The 17,268-nt window shown below is 37.0% G+C and overlaps 1 protein-coding gene across 10 annotated transcripts in view; it reads left to right on the top strand.

The window, feature by feature from the left end:
- Positions 1-17,268, top strand: part of LOC127166478 (protein unc-80 homolog) — a 70,239-nt gene that overhangs the window by 34,477 nt on the left and 18,494 nt on the right. For 8 of the 10 annotated variants that reach the window (XM_051111774.1, XM_051111768.1, XM_051111770.1 and 5 more), the window contains 25 exons: positions 585-797; positions 910-1,045; positions 1,151-1,284; positions 2,816-2,996; positions 3,092-3,304; positions 4,062-4,162; positions 4,248-4,448; positions 6,047-6,154; positions 6,261-6,399; positions 6,662-6,843; positions 7,015-7,146; positions 7,255-7,441; positions 9,244-9,375; positions 10,497-10,640; positions 10,750-10,850; positions 11,413-11,499; positions 12,791-12,974; positions 13,064-13,158; positions 13,269-13,358; positions 13,481-13,582; positions 13,771-13,951; positions 16,205-16,470; positions 16,566-16,700; positions 16,814-16,952; positions 17,059-17,155. In XM_051111774.1, coding sequence (XP_050967731.1) covers positions 585-797; positions 910-1,045; positions 1,151-1,284; positions 2,816-2,996; positions 3,092-3,304; positions 4,062-4,162; positions 4,248-4,448; positions 6,047-6,154; positions 6,261-6,399; positions 6,662-6,843; positions 7,015-7,146; positions 7,255-7,441; positions 9,244-9,375; positions 10,497-10,640; positions 10,750-10,850; positions 11,413-11,499; positions 12,791-12,974; positions 13,064-13,158; positions 13,269-13,358; positions 13,481-13,582; positions 13,771-13,951; positions 16,205-16,470; positions 16,566-16,700; positions 16,814-16,952; positions 17,059-17,155 — 3,680 coding nt within the window. The remainder of the gene's footprint in view (positions 1-584; positions 798-909; positions 1,046-1,150; positions 1,285-2,815; positions 2,997-3,091; positions 3,305-4,061; positions 4,163-4,247; positions 4,449-6,046; positions 6,155-6,260; positions 6,400-6,661; positions 6,844-7,014; positions 7,147-7,254; positions 7,442-9,243; positions 9,376-10,496; positions 10,641-10,749; positions 10,851-11,412; positions 11,500-12,790; positions 12,975-13,063; positions 13,159-13,268; positions 13,359-13,480; positions 13,583-13,770; positions 13,952-16,204; positions 16,471-16,565; positions 16,701-16,813; positions 16,953-17,058; positions 17,156-17,268) is intronic. The other 2 variants (XM_051111771.1, XM_051111766.1) reach the window with 1 other exon arrangement.

The following is a 17,268-nucleotide window of genomic DNA, read 5'->3' as shown; positions in this document are numbered from 1 at the left end:
AGACTGGCCGGCCTGCAGTCCAGATCTGTTTCCTTTATGTATGACCAGGAGAATCAGAAAATGATACACACACACTGCTGAATCAGAAATCAGAAAATGAATCACAGACTGCTGAGCATCTTAAGTTTTTCATTAAGACAGATTGGACAACAATCTGTTGTCGATCTGTTGCAGTTATATTTACTAAATAAAATTAAAAGTTGACCAGTGAAAACATTGAACATTTTTTCTTTCCACTTTAGTCAATTAAATAAAGGTTAAAGGGAATGAACAGATAACATATTGTCAATTTTATGGCATTTCACGAAACGTCCCAACTTTTCTGGAATTGGGGTTGTAGATATTTTTGACTGGATTTCTTGGCTGGATTTCTATTACTGTTAAAGACAACTGATATGAGTCATCTCATGTGAATTTACATAATTTTAATTATATTTTCCAAACATGTTGCAAATTTCTTTATGTGTATAACTTTTTTAAATTGGCAAATGATCTTCACATTAAGATCAAAATTTCATCTTTATTTTCAGAGAAAATAAGAAACTGAACATTGTCTTTTTAATTTTGCTAAATGTCTTCACCAGGAAGCACCTGTGGTGGCAAGGGCCTCGCTTTTCCTGGAGTGTGCTCGTTTTGTGCATCGCTGTAACCGTGGTAACTGGCCTGAGTGGATGAAAGGTCACCATGTGAACATCACTAAGAGAGGTCTGTCCAGAGGACGATCGCCTGTAGCAGGAAACAAAAGAAACACGAAGCTCCAGTGGAATGCGGCCAAACACTTTTACCAGTGGGGAGATGTGAGTCACATTATATGTAAATATAGTCATTCCTGCATAAACATTGTTATGTAATTTTTGAGAAATTCATATGTGGTATTTGCCTGCGTCTAATATATGCATCCTCAAAAAGGCAATAGGCACTCGCCTGAGTGAAATTTGCCATTCAGACAGTGAGAGTCCAGCCAACATCTTGGGTTTTATCTATGATGAAGAGAGCAAGAGACGAGCGAAAAAGGAAGATGAAGAGGAAGATTATCTGGATGACAGTAAGAGTGGAAATGATGAATTCAGATGAAACAAACAGATGATGGACTTTTCATATCTAATAGTTAAGCATTTAGCTAATGATTATTTTATGATTCCTTCAACAGACACAGTCAACCCCACAAAGTGTGGATGTCCTTTTGCTCTGAAGATGGCTGCTTGTCAGCTGCTTCTGGAGATCACCACTTTCCTACGAGAGACCTTTCCCTGTCTTCCCAGACCCAGAACAGAGCCCCTTGTGGTCAGTTTTGGTATTGCCTCCCTCAAACCAGATTCATTTATGATTTATTTTTTGGCATTTTTGCTTTTATTAGGATAGGACAGATCAGAACTGACAGGAAGTGAACTGTGAAGTGATGGGGGCGGGATCGGGAAAGGTCCTTGAGTCGGGATTCGAGCCACAAGACTATCGGCGCCGATAAATCAGATTAATTTATTAGAGCTATTATTATTAAAGGAGAAGTCCACTTCCAAAACAAAGATTCACATATAATGTACTCACCCCCTTGTCATCCAAGATGTTCATGTCTTTCTTTCTTCAGTCGTAAAAAATATGTTTTTTGTGGAAACATTTCAGCATTTTTCTCCATATAATGGACTGGTATGGTGCCCCAATTTTGAATTTCCAAAAGGCAGTTTAAATGCGGCTTCAAACGATCCCAAATGCGGTTGTAAACGATCCCAGCCGAGGAAGAAGGGTCTTATCTAGTGAAACAGTTGGTTATTTTCATTAAAAATATACAATTTAAATACTAAATGATTTGTTAATTGTTGTTCTGAAAGTGGAGTTCTCCTTTAACTTAAACTATTATAGGCATAGTTAACCCAAAAATAAAAATTCTGTGATTAATTACTCACCCTCATGTCATTCCAAACCTATAAGACCTTAGTTCATCTTCAGATGTGTTGTGGTTTGTTTACAAGCAAAGGAATGCACACGCATATGTTGTGAATACGCACAGAAGAGAACAGAATTGTTAAATAAAATCGTTATTTTTGTTTTCTTAGTATTCTCGTAGCTTCATAAAATTACAGTTGAACCACTGATGTCACATGGACTATTTTAACAATGTCCTTTCTACATTTCTGGGCCTTAAACATGGTAGTTGTGTTGTTGTCTATGCAAGGTCAGAAAGCTCTCAGATTTTATAAAAAATATCTTAATTTGTGTTCCCGAAGATGAACAAAGGTCTTACGGGTTTGGGACGATAAGAGAGTAATTAATGACAGTTTTCATTTTTGGGTGAACTATCCCTTTAACTTACTCATTTCAACTAGAAGTTTGAGTTAAAGCAGCAAAATAACTGGAAAAAAAAAATAAAAAAAACAGAGCTAAAACTGAAATAAAAATAAATGTAATCTAAAAGCCTAAAATTAAAAAAAATGACAATGAAAAAATGAAAACTGAAATTATTTTAAAACTTTTTCCATTTGTCATGCACAGCTTTATCATTAACAAATTAACAGTTCAGATCTGATAAATTCATATCTTCATAAAAAACATTCCACACATCTTTCATTAAATGTGTGTATGGCAGGGTTGTGCAAAATTCAGAATAAAAGATTTGTCTCCCTTTCAGTTTATAATTTGGAATTTGTGTTCAATTGGCCACAACACAGGATGTTGAATTGTAATGACAGGAAGAGAAATTTACTTGAATGGGAATGGGAAATGAATTTCAGCCTGTTTGACAGATGATTGAAGGGAATGCGGATCTTACATTGCACAGTGAAACAATACATATAACAGACTTGTCTTTCGACTCTTATAGGATTTAGAGAGCTGTCGTTTGCGCCTGGACCCTGAGCTAGGCCGTCACCGCTATGAGAGGAAGATCAGCTTTGCAGGAATCCTGGATGATGAAGATGGACATGATTCTTTGAATAGCAGCAGCCACACCCTCAAGTCTGACACTGGCTGTGAGGAAAAGAAATCATCACAAGAGCCACTGGGTAAAATGAAAAAGGAATTATTGTCTGCATGTAAATGTTTGATCAATGCTGAAGTCTGATTTATCATTTTATTTTGTCTTGTCTCCTCTCCCTAGCTCCAATCAGGAAGATCCGTATTGGTGGCTCTCGGCTGCTACAGATTAAAGGAGCAAGGAGTTTCCGAGTAAAGAAAGGAGGCTCTTTGTCTTCAATCCGCCGAGCAGGGAGTTTGAAAAGCACTAAGATGTCCAGACAGGACTCTGAGTCCGAGAATGACGCAGAATCGGAACGGCTGCTCTCCCAGAGTAGAGATACTGTCACTGATATAGGTCAGACAAATCCTTCTCCAGCCCTACATGAATTTATTTTGGCTAGATCTCATCTTTCTGAGGGCTGTAATATTAAATTTGTAAAAGCAGAAATAGAAGTACACTACCAGTCAAAAGTTTTTGAACTGTAAGACTTTTAATTTTTTTAAAGGAGTCACTTCTGCTCACCAAGCCAGCATATGTTTGATCCAAAGTACAGCAAAAACAGTAAAAGTTTTAAATATTTTTACTATTTAAAATAACTGATTTCTATTTGAATATATTTTAAAATGTAATTTATTCCTGTGATTTCAAAGCTCAATTTTTAGTATCATTACTCCAGTCACATGATCCTTCAGAAATCATTCTAATATCCTGATTTGCTGCTTAAAAAAACATTTATTATTATTATGTTGAAAACAGCTTAGTAGAATTTTTACAGGTTTCTTTGATGAATAGAAAGAACAGCATTTAACTGAAATAGAAATCTTTTGTAAATAAAAGTATTAATTTCTATAATTTTCGTTAAAAATCTTACTGTTCAAAAACCTTTGGCTGACCCAACAAACACAGTGATAAAGTAATGATTTTAATAGACATATCTAAATGTGGATGTTGTAACTTAATGGTCAGTTTGTGAAGTTAATATGACTAAAGTGTCATAAACTACATAAAATATGCAAGGTTGAGCAAAAACTATGATATCATATGCTTAATTAAAAAATATGCAGTGAACTTTTCATTGATTCAAATGCTTTTATATGTGTTATATGTTTAGGGAGCCCTTGGAGTGCTAGTGAGCCGAGCATTGAACCTGAGGGTCCTGGCAGCACAGGGGGTGTGGAGGACAACTACCATCGCAACATGTCGTGGCTACACGTAAGTGCCAGGACTCTGACTTTTCCCTGTGTAAATTTAATGTGTGTGATATTTGTCTGATACAATCCTCTGTCTCAATTTCCAGATCATGATTCTGCTGTGCAATCAGCAGAGTTTCATCTGCACTCATGTGGATTTCTGCCACCCTCGCTGCTATCAGCATCACAGCCGCTCATGTGCTCGGCTCGTCCGTGCCATAAAGCTTTTATACGGAGAGACAGTAGACAGTCTGAAAGAAAACAGCACCACCGGCAATATCAGTGGCCGAGCCAAGAAGAGCAAAGAGGTAGTTAAATAATATTCAGTGTTTCTGTAGTGCAATATCAGTTAGACAGGGCCCCAAACAAAGTACTAGAAACATAAAACTAAAATGTTTATTAATTATTGTGCAGATGCAATGCAGCATTGTTAGTTATTTGTCCAGTTTTATACATAATCCCTCTAAAAACTCTAAACATGCTCAAGTGCGCTACATGCTGTTTTCTGTAGGAAAATGTTTTTATATTTAAAGGAATAGTTCACCCAAAAACATAAATTCTGTCATTGATTATTGATCATCTCGTTCCAAACCTGCAAGACCTTCGTTCATCTTCAGGACACAAATTAAGATATTTTTGATGAAATTACAGAGTTTTCTGACCCTGCATAGACAGCAATGTGACTACTACGTTCAAGGCACAGAAACGTAGTAAGGACATTGTTAAATAGTCTATGTGAGATCAGTGGTTGTTTTCTTTGTGCATAAAAAGTATTCTTGTAAGTCATAAAGTTAAGGTTGAACCACAGATGTCACATGGACTATTTTAACCATGTCCTTACTACCTTTTTAGCTCTTGAACATGGTAGTTCCATTGCTGTTTATGCAGGGTCAGAAAGCTCTCGGATTTCATCAAAATATCTTAACTTTTTGAAAATGGACAGAAGTCTTACAGACTGATTTTTGGGTGAACTATCCCTTTAAAACATATGGGGTCAGCTTTACTAAACAGGGCAAATTAGTGTGAGAGCACAGTTCCAAAACAGTACAGATGGGGTGGGAATTTTCAGAATATTTCTGAATTATGTGTTCTTCTAGCATTCCAAATAAATTAATAAATGTGGAAAAAATCCTCTCACTTCTACCACATGCTCTCTGTTCTCTGCGGTGCCTCCTCCTAGCAACAATAATTGCAGCCATTTTAAGCACAAAATAGTTTAAGACATATTTTTTTGGACGTTAAATAATGTCGCAAAGGCCAGTAATTTGACAAGGACAAACGTGCTGCATAATTCATTTGAATGCTTTCCTCCCATAAATTTTGCGTCTCAAAGGAAAACTCCTACAAATGCATATTCAATAAGGTCAGGTGCAAAAATAACTGTCCACACCTTCTCGGAGCAACGCAACAGTTCAAGAAACAAGAAGTTACTTTCAAGTGACTTGCATTTTTTACACAACATTGTTTGTTTTCGCCAACAAAAATAGCTTTAATAGAACCAATGTTCATCTCCATCCAACACACAGTGTTTAGTTTCTAAATGAATCTGTGTTTGGAACAAAACGGTTAAGCAAATGATTCAATGACCCTTTCATTTGCTTCATTCCTGAATGAAGCAGTCCTTTGAATAAACTAAATGAATTAATGACTCAGTCATCATCAAGACAGTGACTTGCATTCACCTAATGGCAGCTTTAGTTTCGTATTTGAAAAAAAGGATTTTTTTCCCCATTGCAGTGTAAACTCTGAGCTGCATTAAACAGTCTCAGTAAATAGTAAATTTGATTTGCAGCTTCTAAGCTGCCCTAAAATACACTGTACAGCATGTGTTGACTAAAGGCATTTAGGTGCAACCTAACTAACTGAGCCTGCCAAACTACAGAATATAATTGTTTTTTTGTTTCAGTGTTCAGACAAATCCTGCCTCCGGACCCCATCCATGAAGAGACGTCCTACTGACAGCAGTGCAGAGGGGAAAAAAGACACTGGCATGTTAAAGTACATCCGCAACCAGGTCTCTTCTTACTGTCCACTACTTGTGTATAAGCTATTGCTGTTGTTACAAATCCATACAGACTGTGTGTTAGTTGTGTTAGGTGTACTATGTTTTATTCCTTCAGGTAATGAGTCTGTCTCCAGCCCCTTTGTCCTTGCTTATAAAAGCAGCCCCTATCCTGACCGAGGACATGTACGGAGACATTTTGCCTGCAGCATGGGAACTCCTGCTGAGTGTGGATGAACATATGGCTGCAGCTGCAGGTCTGTCTATCTAATATATTCCACCCTTCCTGGGGAATCTATTTAGAGTCATTAGTTAGTCATTAGTTAGTTAATGCAGTTTTTTTTCAACTGTGCTACATATTTTATAGCACAGGGATTTTATTCATTTAACACTTGTGCAGCCTATATTTTCATGTTATAATGTACTGTAGAAAGTTTGGAATGTTTGTAAGGGAACAAGTATATGCTCATCTGTCCATTTATTAAAAGAATTCTTTCTCTATGTCCATAAAACACACAGCTGCCCTGTTCCTGCTGTGCGCGGTGAAGGTGCCGGATGGAGTGACCGAAATGATGATGGCTGAGTTTCAGCACCAGGAGGCGTGTCAGAGAATTAACTCCATTTTGAAATTCTACACTGTCTGGAGATTCCGGTACCAAGTGTGGCCTCGGATGGAGGAGGGGGCTCAGCAGATTTTTAAGGTAAATCTATTTGAAATTTGTATATTTGATTGCAGTATGCTTGTACACTTCCCATTTCTATGCATTTTCTACTCTGATATTATTTTGTTTGGAAATCATCGTAGCAAAATAATTAATATTGCCAATATCAAAACTTTTTTAATCTATCTGTGTGTGCATGTTGTTTCATAGATTCCTCCACCCAGCATTAACTTCACACTGCCCTCTCCTATTCTGGGAATGCCCTGTGTGCCTATATTTGATCCTCCATGGGTTCCTGTTAATGCAGGCACTGTTCCGGATGCAATTAGTGAAGATCAGTCTGTACGTTTAGCGCCTACCGCATTGTAAAAATGCTCATGCACAAATTTTATACAAGGTATTTTCCCATTATCCACTCATTCATTTCACTCTGCTCCCTGTGCATTTCAGAAATCATTCTCTGCACGAGCAGTATCTCGCTCTCACCAGCGGGCAGAGCACATCCTGAAGAACATGCAGCAGGAAGAAGAGAAGAGGAGGCTTGGTCGGGAGGCCAGCATCATCACAGCCATCCCTATCGCTCAGGAAGCCTGCTATGAGCCCACATGTAGTCCACCACCCGAGCAGGAAGAGGAAGGTGTGTTATTTCTGTGCTGTACTAGTTAGGGTTATAACAGGGGTGTCCAAACTCAGTTCTGGAGGACCACTGTCCTGCAGAATTTAGCTCCAACCCTAATTAAACACACCTGAACCAGCTAATCAAAGTTTTACTAGGCATACCACAAACTTCCAAGCAGGTGTTTTGAGGCAAGTTGGAGCTAAACTCTGCAAGACAGTTTGGACACCCCAGGGTTATATATTAATTATATCTAATTTCCTTGATCTTTTCAATATAAATATGAAAACATTGTAACTTTCCATAACTCAAAACACGGTCCAAAAAGAACATTGATTTTAACTAAGCTGGCAAACATCTTGTTACGGGAGTACACAAAATGCTGAGGTCAGGAAATTCAGAAAAATTAGGTACTATTATTATCTAAAGACTTTAATATATTAGGTTGATTCAGTGATATTAAATACACTGTAAAAAACAATTTGTTGAGTCAACTTAAAAAAAAATGTGTTACCCTGGCTGCCTTAAAATTTTAAGTTCAGTCAACTCAAAGTCAACTTGAAATGTTAAGTTGTACTAAGTGACAACTTAGATATTTGAGTTGATTCAACTTAAAATTTGAAGGTAGCTGGGTAACTTACCCAGCTTTTAAGTTTTAATAAACCAAATTGTTTGTTACGTCAACTCAAATTTTTAAGTTGTCACTTAGTACAACTTAACATTTCAAGTTGAATAAACTTATTTGAGTTGACTGAACTTAAAATTTTAAGAAAGCAGTGTAACAAATTATTTTAAGTTGACTCAACAAATTGTTTTTTTCTGTGTAGTATTTTATATTAACATTTTATTTACACTTTTTTAACACGTTTTTTTACATTTTTTTGTACTGTGGTTCCCTGTAAGTCACATAGTCTTAAAGATTAAAAAACAATTGCTCTTATTTTTAATGCCCAAAAAAGAGTGAAAAAGTAGTCATTAATACTGACAGGCCCGGTTCTACGGGGGGTGCTTGAGGGTGCTAAGCACCCCCAAACAAAAGCAAAAGCACCCTCAGATAAAATTATTAATAGCGTATTAATTTTTAAATTAATGAACACGCAGACAGATGCACACACATACATAAATTCACCAAATTAATACGTACACACAAGCTTATAAATACACAAGCTGAATTGTTAAAAGCGCACCTCGGGTCATGTGACACGAACCAACCAATCAGCTTCATCCTTTATAGAAACAACATTGAAAACTCAGCCAAGACGGTGAAACAGCTGATCATAGCTGTACAGGGATAGACATTTTTAAAATACATTTTGTAGCAGGGCAGTGCTAGAAAGCCATTTATCATTTGCTGAAACTAACTTGTCTTCATGGAGAGCGTAGGCCATGGTTGCCTAGTAACGACAGACGCCATGGGAGTGTAACTTAGCGCTTTGGAAAGAACGCGTTTTTAGGCGCGACATGTGAACTGCTCCTAGATGAGCATGCAGTAATAACCTTCACAGTGTATTCTTGATGTTAGATGGCATTTGTTGAAACTACAATTACGATACTAGTGTAGACGATTTATATTACTCAGTCCTGTTTGGTGGTACCGTTTTCATACAGTTCCATGCATATTTTTTGTGAGCACCCTCACAATTTTCAGAAGCACCCTCAGTGATTTGGTTCTGGAACCGGGCCTGAATACTGAAAAAAAGACCTCTTTACCTGAAAGCTGTTGGGATTTGATTTTGAAATATTGATTTCACTTGAAGCTCAATGATCAATTTTACACCTTGTTTATGAACAAATGTAATATCTTGTGTCCCTTTCTCTGTCAGTAGAAGATGTGGTGAACTTGACATCACGTCGTCTGTCAGTCAGCCCCTCTTGTGCCTCCAGTAACTCCCACAGAAACTACTCCTTCCGCAGGGGCTCTGTGTGGTCAGTGCGGTCAGTGGTCAGTGCTGAAGGTAAGAAACATTCAAAATTAGTGTACTATTAAAAGTAGAAAAATTAGAAAATGTCTCCTTTTTCGTTTTTTTTTTTTTTTTTTTTCAAGAATTCAGCTTAAAGGATTAGTTCATTTCCAGAACAAACATTTACAGATATTGTACTTACCGCCTTGTCATCCAAGATGTTCATGTCTTTCTTTCTCATGGCGTAAAGAAACTGTGTTTTTTTAGGAAAACATTTCAGGATTTTTCTCCATATAGTGGACTTCTATAGTGCCCATGAGTTTGAACTTTCAAAATGCTGTTTCAGTGCAGCTTGAAGCGGCTCTACATGATCCCAGCCGAGGAATAAGGATATTATCTAGCAAAACAATTGGTCATTTTCTAAAAAAAAAAAAAAATAAAGATTTATATATTTTTTTTGAACCTCAAATGCTCGTCTTGTCTAGCTGTGCCATGTGCACATGTGCATGCATACTCTGTGCACTTGGTTCAAGACAGTTAGGGTAGGTCTAAAAAAACTCCCATCTCATTTTCTCCTTCAACTTAATATAAACTTAAATAAATACATTGTAAATACATTGCTGCAGAAGTACCGACCCAATGTTTACAAAGTGAACTTGCAAAGAAGGTCAAACGCCCTTTACTAAAAAAGGTAAAACAGCAGTGTAGGAGAACTTGCGGACACCTTAGTCCACTATAAACGAAATGTTTTCCTCAAGAAACATAATTTCTTTATGACTGATGAAAGACAGACATGAACATCTTGGATGGCAAGGCGGTGAGTAAATTATCCGCAAATTTGTGTTCTGGAAGTGAGCTAATCCTTTAATTTTTCGTTCAGGGGTAGAAAAATGAATAAACAGATTGAATATTCGATTTCTACACATGAGCAGAAGATTAAACCATGCTGGCATCAGACCTTCCTTATTTTCACGCAAAACGGAAAAGGAGCTGTTTTTTCCCTTTTTTTTACTTTCTATGATATGAAATTGAAAAAAAAAACGGCTGAACGAATGATGCACGGATCCTGCTCTATTCACTAACCTGTTCACTTTTCAACTTTGAACATGTTTCCATAAATCTTATATTTGTTGACGGCCATTGTTTTATAAATGTGGTTTGTTTTACCTTACAAGATGATGAGAACACGACAGAACTCACACCAACACATCACATGCTGCAGCCACCCCAGTCTGTTTTCCCACCATGCATCTGTGCTGCTGTGTTGCCTATTGTGCACCTGATGGAAGATGGAGAAGTCCGGGAAGATGGAGTTGCAGGTGAGTGGCAAAGAAGAATCTTTTGACAAACAAAAAAACAAAAACACTTTTACACACGGCTCTTTTAGGCCCTCACACTGTTGTGTTTCTTTGTTTTGTGTTCCCACAGTGTGTGCGGTTGCTCAGCAGGTTTTGTGGAACTGCCTGATTGAAGATCCAGCATTGGTTCTTAGACATTTCCTAGAGAAACTCACAGTTAGTAATAGACAGGTAAGATCACCAAATAAATCACGCTTTCAGATAGGGCGAGGACGATAAATCGATGCACCGCAAATTGAGAAATGATTCAGCAATTCTGAGATTTTCCGAACACATCACGATTCTTTCTCAAATCGATTCTGATCTTAGTTTTGAACGGCAGATGGCACTGCTTGCTTTAGAAACAGCCGTGCTCTGCTTGTTTCCAAATCCTTCAACACACTTGAACCTAAAATAATCATTCATACAATTTGAAAAGGTTGAAGCGGATTACAAGGGTGTTCACATAAAAGCATTCTGAGCCGAGGTGAAATTACTTGACTCAGCGAACGCACATATGCTCTACAGCACTTTTCTTTGTGAGCATTTGAGTGTGCGGATAAAAACTAGATTAAAGTACTATCTGCTGTTAAAATCTAAGCTCAGAATCAATTCCAAAGAGAATCGCGATGCATTCGGAAGATCTCAGAATTGATCCACAAATCGATTTATCGTTGCAGCCCTACTTTCAGAGAAGAAAAGATGAATGTGTGCTGTTATATGATGAAACATATATGATGGTTGTTGTTCTCAGGATGAGCTGATGTACATGCTGAGGAAACTACTTCTTAACATCGGGGATTTACCTGCACAGACCTCACACATTCTTTTCAACTATCTGGTGAGACCATAGAATTTTTTTTAACGCTAATGTGATGACTACACAATTTGTCTTAAATGCTATACACTCTCAAAAAAGAAATGCAAAAAAGGGGAATACAGCAGTTACATAGAAGAGCCATTTTGGATTCCAGGAACTGTTTTTCTCAGTGCCATAATGAATCTTACATGAGATATCTATTACAAAGAACCTTTTGTGCAATGGAACGGTTGCATAGATGTTAAAGGTTGTTCGTGAAACCCAAAAAGAACCATATAAGAATCTTGATTCAAAGTGAAAGTTTGTCCCAAAATTTAAAATTCTGTCATCATTTACTCACTTTCATGTCATTCCCAACCCTTAAGACTTAGGTTAATGTTCAGAACACAAATTAAGATATTTTTAATGAAAACTGAGAAGCTGTCCCGCCATTGAATAAAATTCATACAAAAAGTCATAAAAGCACTAAAAATAAAGCCATATGAATTGAGCAGTTTATCATTTGTAATGCTCTTTATGTAGAAGTTCTGATTATTGTTTAGATGTAAATAAAAGCCAAAATAAATCTGTTCTTTAAAAGATTTGGTTTAAACCATTCTGGATTTATTTTGCAGTGCCTTTATAACCCTTTTGGGTCTTCTAAGTTTTGTTTACCTAGAGTTTCAATGGAGGCACAGAGTCCTTCATTTAAAAATATCATAATTTATGTTTTGAAGATTAACTAATGTATTACTGATTTGGAATGATATGAAAATGAGCATATGATGACAGAATTTTCATTTTTAGGTGAACTGTTCCTGTCAGCCAAACAGATAGAGATACAGTGATCTCATTCTGCAGATGCACACTGCCCTCCAAAAGTTTGGAAACACCCTAGAAAAGTGGGATTTTGGACAATATTGGCATGAATCCTTTTTAATTTGTGATAATTTTGCATAATGTGGGCCTAAATTCATTGTATTCTAAACTTAATTGGCAATCAATCGTTGAAGCTATTTAGGTGTGCTGACCCAAATAACTTTTTAAAACCTGGGCCAAGTTTAAACCAGTAACCAGACATCACAGCTGGCAAAGGTGCATGTCTGACTTTGACATGTGTACATTGCCATTATTATGTAATCAAAATGAAAATTATTATTGCTGGTCTTCAATGATAATGTCAAGTTACTTTAATGATAAACAAAATGATAAGGATTTATGCTGATATCGTCCAAAACCACACTTTGCCAGGGGTGTTTCCAGATTTTTGGAGGGCAGTGTACATATGAAATTAGACATATTTTTTTTTCCTCTCTTTTTTTTTTTTCCCAAGGTGGGCTTGATCATGTACTTCGTAAGGACTCCCTGTGAGTGGGGCATGGATGCCATATCAGCCACATTGACCTTTCTGTGGGAAGTGGTGGGTTATGTAGAGGGACTGTTTTTCAAAGACCTCAAACAGACTATGAAGAAAGAACAGTGTGAGGTCAAGCTTCTGGTTACTGCCTCCATGCCAGGTTGAATATTTTAGCGTTACTCTATACAAACAATAAGATTATTAGTGTCCTGTTCGTGTTCATAACTGTACTTGCAATTGTGTGCCTAGGAACCAAAACCCTGGTGGTTCATGGACAGAATGAGTGTGACATTCCCACCCAGTTACCAGTGCATGAAGACACCCAGTTTGAAGCTCTTTTGAAGGTCATTGTTATAGCTATAAATTTGTTCAGTGTGGATGTTATTAGGTCATTATTTTGCTATATTTGCACAATATAATGACCTTTTTGCCTTTTTAATTGTTTTCACACCAGGAGTGTTTAGAATTCTTCAATATACCAGAGGCTCGATCTGCTAACTATTTTTTGATGGATAAGCGCTGGAACCTTATCCACTATGCCAAGGTGGGTCGTGGTAGTTCCTAAACAGATCTAGACATTGGAAATTACACATACTGTATATTCTTGAACGTAAACACTAGATTGTTTGAATGTGAACTGAAAATCTGCATGCATCTCTACATCAGACCTATGTGAGAGACATCTACCCTTTCAGAAGATCAGTGTCTCCTCAGCTCAACCTGGTTCATATGCTTCCTGAGAAGGGTCAGGAGCTTATTCAGAAACAGGTGAGTTTTGTAAATCTCAGTGTCAAGGGAGGAAGTGTTTTTATTGAACCTGAACATAATGGAGTTTTGAGTAAGATAAAGGTGACTTTAGAATAATGATCCATTGTTGAATCCATATACTGTACGTGACTAGGAGATATAGCACAAATAACTAATTAATTGTTGTTGTTTTTGGGGGGGTTTTGCAGGTGTTTTCCAGAAAGCTGGAGGAGATTGGCCGAGTTCTGTTCATCATCTCGCTTACCCAGCGTATGCCTGCCATGCACAAACAATCCCACGTCTCCATGCTTCAGGAAGACCTTCTACGACTGCCATCATTTCCTCGCTCTGCTATTGATGCTGAGTTTACCCTCTTTAATGAGCCTCTAGGTGAGTGAGAAGAACTGACAACAGCTAATAGTCTTGACCAGCTGTCTAAGCATTTAACAAGTTGTGTCACTTCACTAAAAGTCAATTCAAATGTAGTCATTCATCTTACAATATTACATGAAGATATCAGTTCAGTTCCAGCTCATTCTAATTCTTTCTAACAGTATAAATAGGTCTGTTCTAACTGCTAGTGGTTAACTGAAACATTAAAATGAATCTTTAAGATACCTTTAATCATTTGATTAGATGGTGGTACAATGTGACTAATTCAGTATTATATCAAGCTGAGATGCTGAGTTGAATTGTAGAGCGACAGAAAGGCATAAATTATTCATGCACACACAAAAACAATCACGTAAGTTTAATCATACAAATGTCAGCATAAACCGAAACCTGAAATGGTTTATCGAATAAGGCAGGATTTAATTTTGTCCATCAGGAATTGATTAGATTGTAGAAAGGGGATGTTGCAAACTAAACAGAGGCAGATGAGAATGTTTGAAGTCAGTTGTGGATTGAAAATTGTGTGGCCATTGGACAACAATTTTCTCAGCTCTTGTTTGATTCAAAACATGAAATGAACAAATTACCCTGTAAAATACAGTGGCATGTGAAGGTTTGGGAACCCCTTGCAGAATCTTTGAAAATGTGAATAATTTTAACAAAATAAGAGAGATCATACAAAATGCATGATTTTTTTTTATATAGTACCATCCTGAGTAAGAAATTTTACATAAAAGATGTTTCCATATAGTCCACAAGACAAAAAAAATAGCTGAAATTATTAAAATAATCCTCTTCAAATTTTTGGGAACCCTTGGTTCTTAATACTGTGTGTGGTTACCTGGATGATCTACAACTGTTTTTTTTGTTTTGTGATGGTTGCTCATGAGTCCCTTGTTTGTTCTGAACAGTTAAACTGAGCACTGTTCTTCAGAAAAATCCTCCAGGTCATGCAGATTCTTCAGTTTTCTAGCATCTTTTACATATTTGCAAACATTCACTGATGCTCCAGAAGGAATCATGATACATTAAGAACCAGAGGGTAAAAACTTTTTGAATTTGAAGATCAAGGTAAATTGTACTTAATTTGTCTTCCGGGAAACATGCAAGTATCTTCTGTTGCTTCCGAAGGGCAGTACTAAATGGAAAAAAATTATATTCCAACAAAATAAGAAAAATATTAATCCTGTTCAAAGGTTTTCACGCCTTGCTCTTAATGCATCAAGTTTCCTTCTGAAGCATCAGTGAATGTTTGAACCTTTTTTAATAGTTTTGTTTGAGTGCCTCAGTTGTCCTCAGTTTGAAAAGATGGATCTCAAAATCATACAGTCACTGCTGGAAAGGGTTCAAATATGCAAAAGATGCTCCCTTGATTCTATTTATTATCTGACTAAAAATATGACTATATATATGTGTCAGGATTCGTCCAATAAACGCAGGAAGCATGATTAACATAATCTTTATCATTTCTTTATAGTTCTTTATAATTTATGCATTTTATTATTAAAACACATGGCCAAACACAAAAAAAAAAAGCAATAGAAAAACTGCACAAATAAAGAGAAACTATGGAATTCTGGGGCACAGATGTTTCGGTTGGGATCCCCTTCCCCCAAAAAACACCTTAAATGAATACACCCAGCCCTTATATTCCCGGGACCATACCATTAATGACAAGAGGGGTCATCCAAACATAATACATTTAAATAGCTTAATTATCTAAATTAAACAAATTCATATTATATTTAAATCACAACAAAGCAAAACCAACACAAGTCAAAACCCATATTAATATACACCAAGACAAATCATAAACAAAACAACAACAATCTTTGTCTTTGCTTGTTGTTACACCTTCCATTCACCAGCGTGCACTCTAGAGTATGGAAAGTAATTATTAGGAGCTGCCCTCCTTTAGCGCGTGTAAAGAAGACAAACTTAACTTCCTAACAAAAGCATACATATTTAGACAAATCAAACAAAACGTACAAACAATACAATACACAAACCCCACATATCACAACTTAAACATTTATCACATTTAAATAAAATTAAATTAATTTATGTGCGGCCTCGGCCATCATAATATGACTATAATTTAGTGGTTTAGTTATAAATAATTTTGAAGCACCATGGTGTCTCTGCATTTCACTCAACTAGCAGCAACAATAAATGGCCCTTTGTCCCTATATTATATAATCAATATTGTAATCAATAAGTAAATCAATATGTGCTTTACCCCCTTCCCAGGCAAAGAGCTCTTTGGTTTGGACACTTTACATAAGGTCCTATGGATCAAACTGCTGGAGGAGATGTTTCTGGGCATGCCCAGTGAATACCCATGGGGTGATGAGATTATGCTATTCCTTAATGTGTTTAATGGTGCCCTGCTCCTGCACCCCGAGGACAGCGCCCTTCTCAGGCAGTACAGTGCCACTGCCATCAACACAGCTGTACACTTTAACCACCTCTTCTCTCTCAGTGGCTACCAATGGATCCTTCCTACTATGCTCCAGGTTATTAGCACACATCATTTATTTTCATCAGTTAATTTTTTTCTTGTTTTTATGATACTTATTCTGTTTTGTGTTTCTGCTGTTCTTTGCAAAAGACATACGCAGATTATGAGAGTAACCCACTGTTGCGTCGAGGGATTGAATTCTGCTGCAGGCAGTTCTATATCCTCCACCGCAAACCTTTCATATTGCAGCTTTTCGCTAGTGTGGCCCCACTGCTAGAGTTCACTGTAAGAACATTGAGCTTTAATGATCTTAACAACCCTTCATTCATAGTGTTATTGCATTGTTATTACAGTATTATTAAGCATTACATGTATGACATGACTTATTTTTCTTACAGACTCGCACTAGTACTGGTTTATCAAAAGGAGTGTCTTCACAGTGTCTTTTTGACCTGCTGGTGTCTTTAGAGGGAGAGACTGCAGATTCCCTGGATGCTCTGGAGCTGGTGAAGGCTGAGAAACCTCTCCGCTCTCTGGGTAAAATAGCTCACAGGGTTCCTGGAGGATACATAGCTTAGCTTGACTCTGACGCCTCTGTGTCATGTTAACAGACTTATGCTATTGTTATGGGTGTGTTTTTCAGATTTTTGCTATGGTAATGAAGATTTGGCATTTTCAATCAGTGAAGCCATTAAGCTCTGTGTCACAGTGGTTGCTTATGCCCCAGAATCCTACCGCAGGTTTGTCACTTGCAGATTTCAATTCTTTATTGGTACCAATCAGTTCTGAGCAGATATTAGATGCCAACTGATATTAAATATATATTCTTATACATTAGCATTAGGTATGTGTG

The sequence above is a fragment of the Labeo rohita genome, chromosome 6 (genome assembly GCF_022985175.1).
Source record: "Labeo rohita strain BAU-BD-2019 chromosome 6, IGBB_LRoh.1.0, whole genome shotgun sequence".
NCBI lineage: Eukaryota > Metazoa > Chordata > Actinopteri > Cypriniformes > Cyprinidae > Labeo > Labeo rohita.
Note: the sequence above shows the minus strand (reverse complement) of the source record. Positions and strands in the feature narration are given on the sequence as shown.